At 30.8% G+C, this 13,061-nt stretch overlaps 1 protein-coding gene across 2 annotated transcripts in view; it reads left to right on the top strand.

Moving 5' to 3' along the window:
* LOC139496335 (putative helicase MOV-10) overlaps positions 1-13,061 on the top strand; it is a 30,936-nt gene that overhangs the window by 8,433 nt on the left and 9,442 nt on the right. For both annotated transcript variants that reach the window (XM_071284855.1, XM_071284862.1), the window contains exons 4-12: positions 5,013-5,253; positions 6,208-6,348; positions 6,755-6,917; positions 7,529-7,680; positions 8,365-8,553; positions 8,854-9,001; positions 9,301-9,462; positions 12,429-12,532; positions 12,775-12,989. In XM_071284855.1, the coding sequence (XP_071140956.1) occupies positions 5,013-5,253; positions 6,208-6,348; positions 6,755-6,917; positions 7,529-7,680; positions 8,365-8,553; positions 8,854-9,001; positions 9,301-9,462; positions 12,429-12,532; positions 12,775-12,989 (1,515 nt within the window). The remainder of the gene's footprint in view (positions 1-5,012; positions 5,254-6,207; positions 6,349-6,754; positions 6,918-7,528; positions 7,681-8,364; positions 8,554-8,853; positions 9,002-9,300; positions 9,463-12,428; positions 12,533-12,774; positions 12,990-13,061) is intronic.

Genomic DNA, 13,061 nt, shown 5'->3' with positions numbered 1-13,061 from the left:
GTACTGATGATGACAATGATGTTCCGTGCCAGTAACAATAACCTCTATCAAGGCATAAAAAATGTGTTTGACCATTTTATGAAATTTTGAACATGTTTGAAAATTTGAATATTTTGTTCATTCGAAAGTTCCATGTGTCCGCAAATTAATAGTTTTGTATCTAAAACAATGTTTTTGGATAGCCAGTTGAGATTATTGAATAAGGTTTTTCTACATAGTGTGTATTTTGGACAAACAAAGAAGTAATGGTAGACACCATCAATATCTGACTCACAGTGACAAGAAGGATCATTTATAAATTTATAATATTAGTTCTAAATAGATCAGTGTTTAAGAATGAAGGGGAACATCTCAATTGCGTTAGATGATATTCAATTTCATTGGACCGTACAAATGAAACGTTTCAATTTTACATATTGGCCTATCGTTTTTTTAATTCTTTCTGTTATGCATTACTACTCTCTGTTTTCTGTCGTGAAGATAATCCTGAAACCACTTCAATAAGTTTCCGTCAATACCATAAGCTTTCATTTTACATATGAGGCCCCTATGCCAAACTTTGTCGAAGTTGAAGAGAAGTCACAAAATACAAAACAATTTATAGACTGAGGATATACCACACGGAAAAAATATCACAAAAAATAAGCCAGTACTCATAGAACATTTTCAATGGGATTATTATGGAGGAGAAAAAGACATATGAATATATATTACTGTTTTAAATCTCTAAATCTTACTTATAAGTAAGTTATGTCATACTTATTACACATTTATTTGGGGCAGCTTTAATAATTCAAATTTTACACCCAACACTCTTGGTAAGGTGAAAGGTGTAAAATTTGTGACGATTGTTGAGAATTGTTTTTAAATTATAAGAGAGTGATCTTGAAATATTTTATTTTATTACCGTACATTTATTCATTTTCGAATTTGGAAATTTTTCATGAAGCTTGATTAATGAAAAAAATTTAAATTTAAATCATGCAAAGGATATAATTCATGCCACAATGAAGCCATTTATAGATACCAAGCCACTTTGACATGTTGTTTTTATAACAATTATTTGAATAAATTTTAGTAACAGAGTTACTTAATATATAATAGATCAAGAAATTTGTATTTTTTTAAATTATTTTTTCTTGTTATATGAAAAATAATTTCGAAACTAAATTGTGACTTTTTGTCTGTGAATTTTTGTCCGTGACTTTTTGGTTGTGACTTTTTGTCCTACATTATTTATGACCTGTCTTTTTGTATTATTAAATTTAATTCAATTACCTGTTAAACGTAAACATTTCTAAGAAATATCTCTTTATTTTTGGTGAAATTAATTATTGATCTTTCAAGCAATGCCGATATATCGATATCGGCATTGCTTGAAAGATCGTCAATGTCGGATGACGAATTTATATCTTCTACTTGACTATTTTCAACAAGTAACGGCTCAAACTAATACGGTTGAATATCTAAAGTTTAAGAATTGCCTTGAAAAATGCTGTCAACACCGTCCATTGTTTAATTTTACAGGAATATGATCGACTTCGTCCTTTTTGAGACATTTACTCAGATTGTATCCACTGACGTCATCACGATCACGTGACCGGTATCTCATTAAAAATCAAAGATTACGACAAGCGCTGGATTCTTTGACCATTAAAAGGCCGTTAAATGAGGTTTTGACAAGAAAAAATTATTACAATATGTTATTTGACCAATATTTATTAATTAATTAAAAAAAAAAAAAAAAAAAAAAAATTGTGTCACGTCTCCTTTAAGGTAGATAGGGTGTCTTCCTCCATCTTGGATTTTGAAATACTAGAAAACAAGGTCTAGATCTTTGATGAAATGTGCAAATTTTTATAGTAGTAGGTAATTCATGTGTAAGAATTTTCATTATAATATAGAAAATGCCATGTTTGATCATATTTATGATTGTATTTTACAAAATAAAGAATTCTTTTGTTTGATTCATTTTTTTCCAACTTTGTCAAATAAGGGGAGGCAACTCAAATGCAAGGGCAGATAATTCAGATAGTGTTACTTTTACAATAGAATGTGTTAGGAATTTACCCATTTTTACATGTAGCAAGAAAACGAGTCCGGTGACCCCATTTTTTCTTTTTCTTATCTGAAAGCATAATATTGAAGCTATCTTCTCATATTTTATCTCAAAATTCTATGGTGTGGTTTGCGTTTTATGGCGGAAAAATGGGTTTTCCATGCATAAACTATACAAAATCTTGACAATTTTGAACAACCTGTAGCGTGAAAATAAGTCCGGTGACCCATTCTTTTTATTAATGTTTTTAAACAAGCAGGATATGAACTACATTTTGGCAAATTATTAAAAGATTCTATGGATTATAATTTAGACACCCCATCTACCTTAATTATATAATAAATGTACTATAATTCTACCGGTGTTTGACAAGTTTATGACGCTCAATCATTTTACGTTTACAAAAGATGTTAAAAGTTGTGATGATAAGTAATCCGCTTATCGCTATCCGATAGGTCACTAATCCTTTAATTATTAATAAAATTTATCAAACCTCATAATTGCCCATCATAATATTCTATTCCAGTTAAATCAGTCATCATTTTATTTTCAAAATTTCCCAACCGCCTACAATTGGCATTTCTTTATCGTATTATCATGATTATTGTCATTTGAATACAATCAATCACCCCGGACAATTTCCATCATAATTTCAATTAATACATCACCAACTGTAAATCTATATTATTGACCATGGACATATAACTATAAATGTACTTTCTTTTTTGAAAGATAAAACATTAAAATTCAAATAGTTAAAAATGTTTTCACGTTTATTCGGATAAGAATTATATTTTCCCGATAAATCAATTGTAAAAGGACCTTCTGGAGCCTCAATACGATTGCACAAAAATGTCGTTCTGCAACTTTAGAAACCTTGAATGGACTTTCCCACGGTCGGCCAGAAAGGTCACCTGAGTTTACTAGTACGCGATATTTTTTCCTGCCCTTTAAAAAACTCATGCTGTGGATAACATTGATGTTAACTATTTTTAGCATTTAACATTGTTAAGTAAGTCAAGTTCAAGTTCAACCCAAACTGTTGATAACTGAGATGTGTATCGTGGAATTGTCTTCGCACGGCAAATAATTGTTTTTAAAATCTTTTGTTGAAAATACACAAATTTACATTCATTGTGCGAAAGTTAATATTAAACAAAGTTGAATTAATGCAGCTGGAAGTATTCCTGTTGTAACGGAAATGTATTATTATTCTGCTGTACTGCCAACAAATCGTAAAACGAAAATGCCGTAATTGTTAAGCATAACGAATGGTGAATAATATTTTCCTTTTTACTTGAATATACAAAACTTTCAAACACGTAATTTTATTTAACTGCTCAAATTATTTTAGCGAAAGTTTCCGGTTATTTTTACACAAGTATGCTCATTTCGTCAATAAAATATTAATTTACTGGTGAAGACATCGAGGTCAAAATTAAGTAGTTTTCATTTTTTATAAAACTTGAATACAATTGAAAGAATTAACAACAACATTTTGCTTTTAAATCTTTTATTCATTCCAGCAATTAGATAATCGTAAAAAGAAAATGCCGTAGATTTACACAATTATTACGGGGCAATTATTTTGTCTAATGAATGGTGAATAAATTTTCCTTTTTACTTGCATATATAAAACTTTTAGACTTATAATTTTTAAATAAAGACTTTAAATTTGAAGTAGAATATTTTGTTTTTCACATATTCCGCTATATTTTATAATCGTTTTTTTTTTTAAAGCAAGTACATTAAGGTTAAGATATTTTTAGATGGGCTAACAAAAAATACGAAAATATTTTGACTTTAGTTTTTATTACCACAAATGAAATTTAATTAGTATTAAAGACATTTAAAATTATACACCTGTTTGACACTTAAACTGGTACAGTAGACCGGAAATATAATTCTTTATTACTTCAACCTTTACCTGTCAGGTAATTCAATTACCCATTCAGTCTTATGCCGGTATAGATCAAAGTAGGATAAGGGCAATTAATTCCTCGGTGTAGAGAGTGAGCTCGTTATCACAATAAACATTTACCTGATTTTGGGAGAGATTACTCCCAAATTCCTCCCAACATTTTGGGAGGAATATCGGAGTTTTTCGGAGTGGCTCCGACATTTTCCTCGGTGTAGGGTGTGGGAGAGTTGGTACTGTTGAAGGGGACTGTACAGTTGAACCTCGTTGTGTTAAAGTCCAAGAAACAGAACCAAAGTTTTTGACTGAATTAATTATAAATTTCCAATGTTTAGTTTTTTGTTTCAGTTAGTTTGATAAGAACTACTCGTTTTACATCATTGATATTTTCTATAAAGTTGCATCACTATCATTATATATCAGTTTGATTACGATTACTATGCCCCACTCCAAGGATTTCTGAAATTTGGTTTCAGGGTTTATATAAGTCAGCTATACCGTGTGATGCGTTTTCAGATTCATCACTTGAAAACTTCCTGTTTACCCAACAATTGTATGATTTTACACATGATAGCCAAGTTGAAAATTTTCGTCACATTTTTCTCATGAACTACAATATAAGGATTTCTGAAATTTGGTTTCAGGGTTTATATATTAAAGTCAGCTATACCGTGTGATGTGTTTTCAGAGTCATCACTCGATAACTACCTGTTAACCAAACTCTTGCATATTTTTACACTATTAATATTATCCACTTGCAACGGGGGTATCATCGGTGAACAGTAGCTTACAGTTTCACTTGTTTTTTCTTTTTAACTTTCTGCCGTCATTTGAGACATTTGATATATCTGTGTGATCAACACTTTATTTTTATGATAAACACATGGTTTACTTGATCTCAGTTCTTTATTGTTGGATTTTATAATTTAACTGTCAGTTGTGAAAGGAGAAATATAACATCATACTCTATGCAGTGATAAGAATCTATATATTTAGTTTAAAACAAAATATAGATTTATGATATTTGTTTTTCAGGTGGGACATATAAGATAAGAGTGAAAACATCTGCCAAAAATGTTGGTACATATCATGCTCCAGTAGCTTTCCACTTCCACAAATACGATGACCAAGAATTCCATATCATCAAATTTCTCTCTGCAAGATGTATAAACGATATTACAGAGAATATAAAGCCAAGTCTGCCATATAAACGGCAGTCAAGGAGAGCATTACAGAGATTGACTAAAGAAATTGTAGCCGGCTATCCAGTACCAAAGTATGTAGAAAGTACCAGATAAAACAATTCAACAAAGTATGACAAAAATACCTAAAAATAGATACAAAAAACCAAAAAATACACAACATAAGGAAAGTTATAATTTGCCTACATATTGTTATACAAACAAAAGGAAACAGATACTTTTCACTTTGGTTAAGGTGAAAGTCAATGGTCTTTAAAATCCTTGAGCCAAACATGATTTTTGAAAATTTGAAAAAATATCCATTTCTATTGGTGAATTTGATCTTTGACTCAGTTTGAACTGGTGTAATCTTTATATTTATTAAATGATATGAGCAAATAAGCCCTAATACGGATAAATCAGCATGTGCAATACTAAAAACGTTCCACTGTCGATATAAATCAAGAGTTAATATTGCTCTTCGAACAGGGCCAATACGGAAAAAAACAGGGCCAATACAGAAAAAAGCGGGAAAAAAGCCGTATTAGCCCTAGGGCTAATACAGGACGTTCACTTCCGGTTTTCAATTTTCTTACGCCATTACTTAACTCTGGAAGTATCGTTATGCATAAAAACATTGGTATAATATTTTTTAAATTAAAGTCATAAAATAAACAGGTTAAATGATGTGCAATGTTTTGTAATGTCTTAAAGTTTTGAAACGGAAAAAACAGGGCCAATACAGAAAAAAGCGGGAAAAAAGCTGTATTGGCCCATGGGCTAATACGGGACGTTCACTTCCGGTTTTTAATTCTCTTATAATCATTTAATAAAAGTGTTATGAACTGGCTGTTTCTGTATTGGCACTGGTATAGATTCTCGGTCAGCTGTATTGGCCCTCGACCCTACGGGTCTCGAGGCCAATACAGCAAACCTTGAATCTATATCAGTGCCAATACAGAAACAGCCAGTTAATAACACTATAGTATTTCCTTTGCTTTCTGATAACATTGACTTATGTAACAAAACAGAAAATATTTTTTTTACAGACTTTATGGTGATAATCTTAAAAGGGAAATTGAGTTAAAGACTTACCAAATCCCTAGTTTAACTCGCCTCTTAGTAAATAAAGGATTGAAAGACGCCAAAGGTCTGACACAGGTGCAGAAAGTAGAGTTAACTGTAATAAAGTAAGTATAGTAATTATGTTCTGCAATATTATAACTGCTATTAATTCCTTGAATATTTCACAGGTGCACAATTTGATCAAAGCATTATGAAAGATCCTTTAATTTTATAAGAAAAAAAGAAGATATAAAAGAAAAAAGAAGATGTTAGCTTGTCACAATATGTCAGTACATGTATTAGCTATTGTCATCATTAAGGGTAGAAAGTTACTGACTATAGGAACTCAGATAAAACCAGAATTTCAAATGTAGTTTTAAAGAATCATTTCTACTATTTATACCTTATTAATACTAAAAGCCTTTAATTAGATTCCTGTTTGTTGATATTCACTGAGAGTAGGTGTATTTACTGTATATTTTACCCATTATATCAGTTTTATTTTATGTATGTTGATTTCTAATTATACAGGTCGGCTATTGACAAGCCAGTAGAACTTGGTATTTATGTGAAGAGATTTCAGAATTTGATGCACTTTGAAGAGATACAGATGGAATATGATATACGAAAATATGACCTTGAAAATGTCCCAATGGTGTTTTGTTCTGAAAACAGTAGACTGCTGAAACTTGAAGTAAGATTCTGATTGGTTCCTGCCTTTCTTTATTCAAGATTTATCCTGTAATAAAATTATATTGCAACTGACTGCATCTATGTGAGCTTTCACCTTCAAGTCCTTTGAATTTATTGTTGAAGTATTGAAAAACAGACCCAAAATTAGAAAGGGGGTGTAGCAGATAAAAAAAAATGATTATAAACATCAAAATTAAGATATTATCTCCTGAACAAAAACTTAGTCATCCTGATAAGATAGTCGCATCTGTCACATTCATTTGATATTTAATCAAAATCTAATTAATACAATGATTATTTCTGTAAAGAAATTATGTTTTTTAATAAAATCCTTGATTAGTGAATCAGCAAACTGTTTGAGACAAATTATTGTCTGTTATTCAGAAACATTCCTTTTCAATACTCTCTATGTACATTGTATAGAATGTACAGTCATGAATTTTCATCAAAGTGGAAAGTTGTGAATAAATTTCTGTATACTTTACATCATTAATGATAGGTGAATAATTTGTAAGATTTCTATATGTTACAAAAGTGTATGTGATAAATGATTATCACATATGGTGATAAATAATAACAAAACTAATTAAATTATCCTTGTTTGTCTAATAGGTTCCAGGTTTAGCAGAGAACAGACCATCTGTTTTGAGAGGAGACAGACTATATGTAAGAATAAACAACAATGAACACTTAGGTGACAAAGAGTACCAGGGCTATGTACATGAAGTAAGACAACTGGAAGTAGTACTAGGATTTGATGATAGGTAATCTAATCTAAATACTGCAGTAAATGGCATACAGCCAGATACTGTTAAGTCACAAATTATTGGGAAAATGCGACAGAGTTGTAAACGCAATAATTAAAACTCACATTTCGAAAATTTTATGTCAATTAAACGGGATTGTTCTCAATATCACAAAAATTAAAATCGCATTTTAGTCTTAAATTACAAAATGGCAATAATAAATGCACGCAATAATTTCTGAATTTACAGTATTTCTCAGAGTGTTTCTCAGGCTAATGAAGTTTAAGGAGTCTTTTGCAACTAATATGATTAATTTCTTCATTTTCTATTTCAAAATCATGGCAAAAAATGTTTTGCCCTTTTGATAACTGTCAGTTCTTGAAATAATAAGTTTTACTAAACATTAACATTGTATATTTGAATTTTGAAAGTTAATTAAGGAATGATTGTAATATTTTTTCTGTCTATGAAGAAGTAACATAAAAAATTTGGTGCTCACTGACAACTAGAAAACCATGAAAAAACGTTGACGATGTCACGGTCATATGACCAAATTATGTCTATGGGCTGATAACAAAATAACGTCAGCCAATCAGAAGACGCGTTACTTCCAAAATTAAATTATTTATAAATGTCTACGAAATTTCTATATATAAACATTAACTATTATTTCAATTTAAACATCAATACTTTCTATTTCAGTTTAATCCAGCGATTCATTGTGAATATGAAGTTTAATGTCAGATTTGAGTTTAACAGATTACCTATGAAATTACAACACAGGGCCTGTGAACTTGCAATAGAAGAAGGTTTGGAACATAAAATTCTATTCCCTGACCGTAGGACAGTATGTACAGAACAGACCTCTCACCCTGTTAATGTACAGCTTAGGTAAAATGCTTTGATAGATTTTGAAACAATTTCTGAAATATTGATCAGTGTAACAGATTAAATTATTTATAGCTTATCTTGTAAATTTTAAAATTTTCCTAATAAAGATTTATTTTAGTCATACATTGTTTACACATAACAGATCATTTCCTTTGCAAATTTTTTAAATTTTACAAAATAGATAATTGTTTCATTCAGCTCTAAAAAAAAATCAGTCTGTAGCAATTACTTAACTTCATATAAAACTGTATGAATTTTTACATACTGGTATATGAAAAGATATTTTGTTTTTGTTTAAAGGTATTTTTGTAGAGCAATAGAAGCCAATGAGAAGCAACAAATTGCTGTGAAACACATAACATTAGGAACATCTCGTCCTTCACCATATATTGTATTTGGTCCTCCAGGAACTGGCAAAACCTTTACCATAGTAGAAGCTATTAAACAGGTAATGTTTTTTAATCGGGGATTTGGTTCAATATCACAGATACCTCAGATTATATATCAATAATATATATATAAATGTTTTTGAATAATACAATTCTGTTATTACTTTTGAATCCCTATTATCTATATGTTATGCTATTTGATGACTTTGGTTAAGTTTGTGCTTAAAAAAAAGGGATGGAGCACAGACTTAATGTTCAGTGAAAGCATTCAAGAACTTAACTTCTAAGCCTTTTAAAAACAAATTTAAAGCAAAATAATTGAAATTTATATGTAATTTGTTCATATTTGTTATTTTAGATATGGAAAACCAAGCCTCACACTCATATTTTAGCATGCACACCATCAAACAGTGCTGCTGACCTAATAGCTGAACGATTACTGGAGCACATCCCTCCACGAGATATACTCAGATTAAATGCAGCATCTAGGAGTTATAATACTATTCCTGAAAAAGTCAAGGTACAAAGATTTCCAAGGAATTTTTATCAAATATATACCTTTCTGAAACATTGAAAATATGTAGCTCCTCTTTGTGGATCCTATAACAAAGTTATTTTTCCATTAGGAGCCTCAATCTCTATTTCTCTTAAGGTCCTGTTCCCCCTGTTGTAATTTCAAATTTTTAATCATTTGACAATTCCCATCCCCAATATTTGGCAGTTTTGTTTACAGTGGATGTCATCATTTGCTGTCAGAGATGAATAGCTGTACATGTAGGTATTGAGGGTAATTTCTGTAGATATTAATAATTCCACAGCAATTAGCAATCTTTAACAATTAAGATGGTACATAATACTACAGGGAGATAACTCTGTAAAAGACAGCTGAAAATTTTAATGAAGTTCTCTTGTTAAGAAATTATTAAGCTTCTGAATGATCAACATAGTGTTTGTCAAACTGCTATATATGTAATGAAATTTTTCTGATAATTTTTAGCTCACTTTTCCTAAAAGGAAATGTGAGCTTTTGCCATCACTTGGCATCCGTCGTCCGTCGTTGTCGTCCATCCGTTTTCGTCGTCGTCGTAAACTATTTCAAAGATCTTCTCCTCTGAAACTACTGAACCAATTCAAACCAAACTTCATCTGATTGATTCCTAGGGTATCTAGAATAAAGTTTGTGTTTAAATTCCCATTTCATCAAAAAACATGGCCGCCATGGCTAAAAATAGAACATAGGGGTAAAATGTAGTTTTTGGCTTATAACTCAAAAACCAAAGCATTTAGAGCAAATCTGACATGGGGGTAAAATTGTTTATCAGGTCAAGATCTAACTGCCCTGAAATTTTCAGATGAATCGGACAACCTGTTGTTAGGTTGCTGCCCCTGAATTGGTAATTTTAAGGAAATTTTTGCTATTTTTGGTTATTATCTTGAATATTATTATAGATAGAGATAAACTGTAAATAGAAAAAATGTTCAGCAAAGTAAGATTTACAAATAAGTCAACAGGTCCAAAATGGTCAGTTGACCCTTTTAGGAGTTATTGCCCTTTATAGTCAATTTTTAACCATTTTTCGTAAATCTTAGTTATCTTTTACAAAAATCTTCTGTGAAACTACTGGGCCAAATAAAATAAAACTTGGCCACAATCATCATTGGGGTATCTAGTTTAAAAATTGTGTCCAGTGACCCGGCCAACAAACCAAGATGGCCGCCATGGCTAAAAATAGAACATAGGGGTAAAATGCAGTTTTGGGCTTATAACTTAAAAACCAAAGCATTTAGAGCAAATTGGACAGTGGGAGAAATTGTTGTTTAAGTCCAGATCTATCTGCTCTAAAATTTTCAGATGAAGTGGACAACTGGTTGTTAGGTTGCTGCCCCTGAATTGGTAATTTTAAGGAAATTTTGCTGTTTTTGGTTATTATCTTGAATACTATTATAGATAGAGACATATAGATGTAAACAGCAATAATGTTCAGAAAAGTAAGATTTACAAATAAGTCAACATAACTGAAATGGTCAATTGACCCCCTAAGGAGTTATTGTCCTTTACAGTCAATTTTTAAAAAATTTCATAAAATTTGTAAATTTTTACTAACATTTTCCACTGAAACTACTTGGCCAAGTTCATTATAGATAGAGATAATTGTAAGCAGCAAGAATGTTCAGTAAAGTAAGATGTACAAACACATCACCATCACCAAAACACAATTTTGTCATGAATCTATCTGCGTCCTTTGTTTAATATTCACATATACCAAGGTGAGCGACACAGGCTCTTTAGAGCCTCTAGTTTTTATATTTTTGTCAAAGGCCAGGTCAAATTGATTGTTTTGTCAAAATTTTATGAAAATTAAATGAGCCAAATTAATTTTAGTCTAGGAGTTTGGTACCATGATTAACAAGGTAGTTTAAGGCACATACTGGGATTGTTAAACATGAAAAATTACTGGATGAAGAACTTAATGTAAACAATTCCTCAACAATCTTTATTTCGTTAAATGTTGAGACTGACTAAAGAAGAAGTTTAAAACAGTGTTTTGGCTGGCTTTTTTCATCACACCTTCTTCATATAATAAATTGGAGCTATGTTCTTAATATTTTATCTTTTCCTGTGACCTTGCAAGTTTTCAGTGTAAGTCACTAGGTCCTGTAAATTTAAACCATTTTTTCATAGATGAAAAGAATTGTGAATTAATGAGGTATAAGCCAGTCAGACAGAAAACCAACAGAAATAACCAAGACATCCAAACAGCCACTAAACTTTTGTTTTTTTACAGACTTTTAATTTCAGGATATAAAATTTAAATGAGAAACTTTAAAACATAACTAGCATTAAAGGGTCAACTTTTTGTGAAATTTAAAGTTAAATCTCATTGTTTAATTGTGCTTTCCTAAGAAAGAATCATATGCAGGTTCAGTCATCAAAATTTTCATAAAGAGGTTCATCTTGTTTGTGTGATTTTAATTGTAACATCAGTTATATATCCGGTCAGGGAATCTCTGTTTGGAAATTTAGTAAAACTTTATTTGATTCTTTACTATGACATATTTGGGGAAATGCTAATGGAAAAGTTATAATCTTAAAAAGTGAAATTTTGTTACCGTATTCAAGAGAAAGAGAGAGGCAAAAGATACCAGCCTTCAAGTTGAATGTTCAAGTCCACAAGCCAGAAGCTCAATTTAAAAAAATTTTTAGTTGGACTCTGTTGGCTTGTAGAGAAGAAATTTACAAGCCCGAAAGCAATTTAACAAGCCAATGCCGTAAGACTTGTGGTTAAGTGTGAAGACTGAGATACCAAAGGGGCATTTAAACTCCCAAGATGAAATTAAAATGACAATGCCATGTCTAAAACAGAAAAAGACCAACAGAGAAACAATAGTACACAAAACACAAACACAAATCTTAATTGAAATAGTTCCCTGCATTGTATTCCAAACATTTTGATATGATAAAAAAGAAACTGATTTGCTTTACAGCCTGTTTGTAACTATAGTGCAGCCACTAGACAGTTTGTATACCATACCAAAGAAGATATGATGAAATACAGGATAATTATTTCTACCTTAGTGACTGCTGGCAGGTAAATGTACTTGTGGTTCAAAACATTCCTTGACCTAATAGATATTATTTGAATATGGAAACTTATGAAAGAAACTTCACTGTCTATACACCAATTTTGTGTTTGTTTCATTTTTGTTTGATTAAACTTTGATAGAAATAGACTAGTTTTGTATAAAATTTTAATAATTTATAATTTTGTAAAAAAATTGAATAATTTATAGTTTTGTATAAATTTGAATAATTAAATGTGTGTCATTTTAGGTTGTCCTCAGCTAATTTTCCCACAGGACATTTCAGTCATGTGATTGTAGATGAGGCAGGACATGCTGTAGAACCAGAGCTTTTGATTGGTGTAGCTGGCATCCTTAATATTGACCCCCATATCCCAGGTGGCTGTGGACAGCTAGTATTAGCAGGTGATCCTCAGCAGTTAGGACCAATCCTTAGATCACCATTTGCTATAAAATATGGATTAGGTGAGTTGATAAAATAAAATAGTTCATACAAGTCTTTTAAATAACTGCATATGATGAAACTGTTATATTTAA

The sequence above is a fragment of the Mytilus edulis genome, chromosome 1 (genome assembly GCF_963676685.1).
Source record: "Mytilus edulis chromosome 1, xbMytEdul2.2, whole genome shotgun sequence".
In the NCBI taxonomy this organism is placed as follows: Eukaryota; Metazoa; Mollusca; class Bivalvia; order Mytilida; family Mytilidae; genus Mytilus; species Mytilus edulis.
The sequence above is the reverse complement of the archived record's forward strand: the minus strand, read 5'-3'. Positions and strand labels throughout refer to the sequence as shown.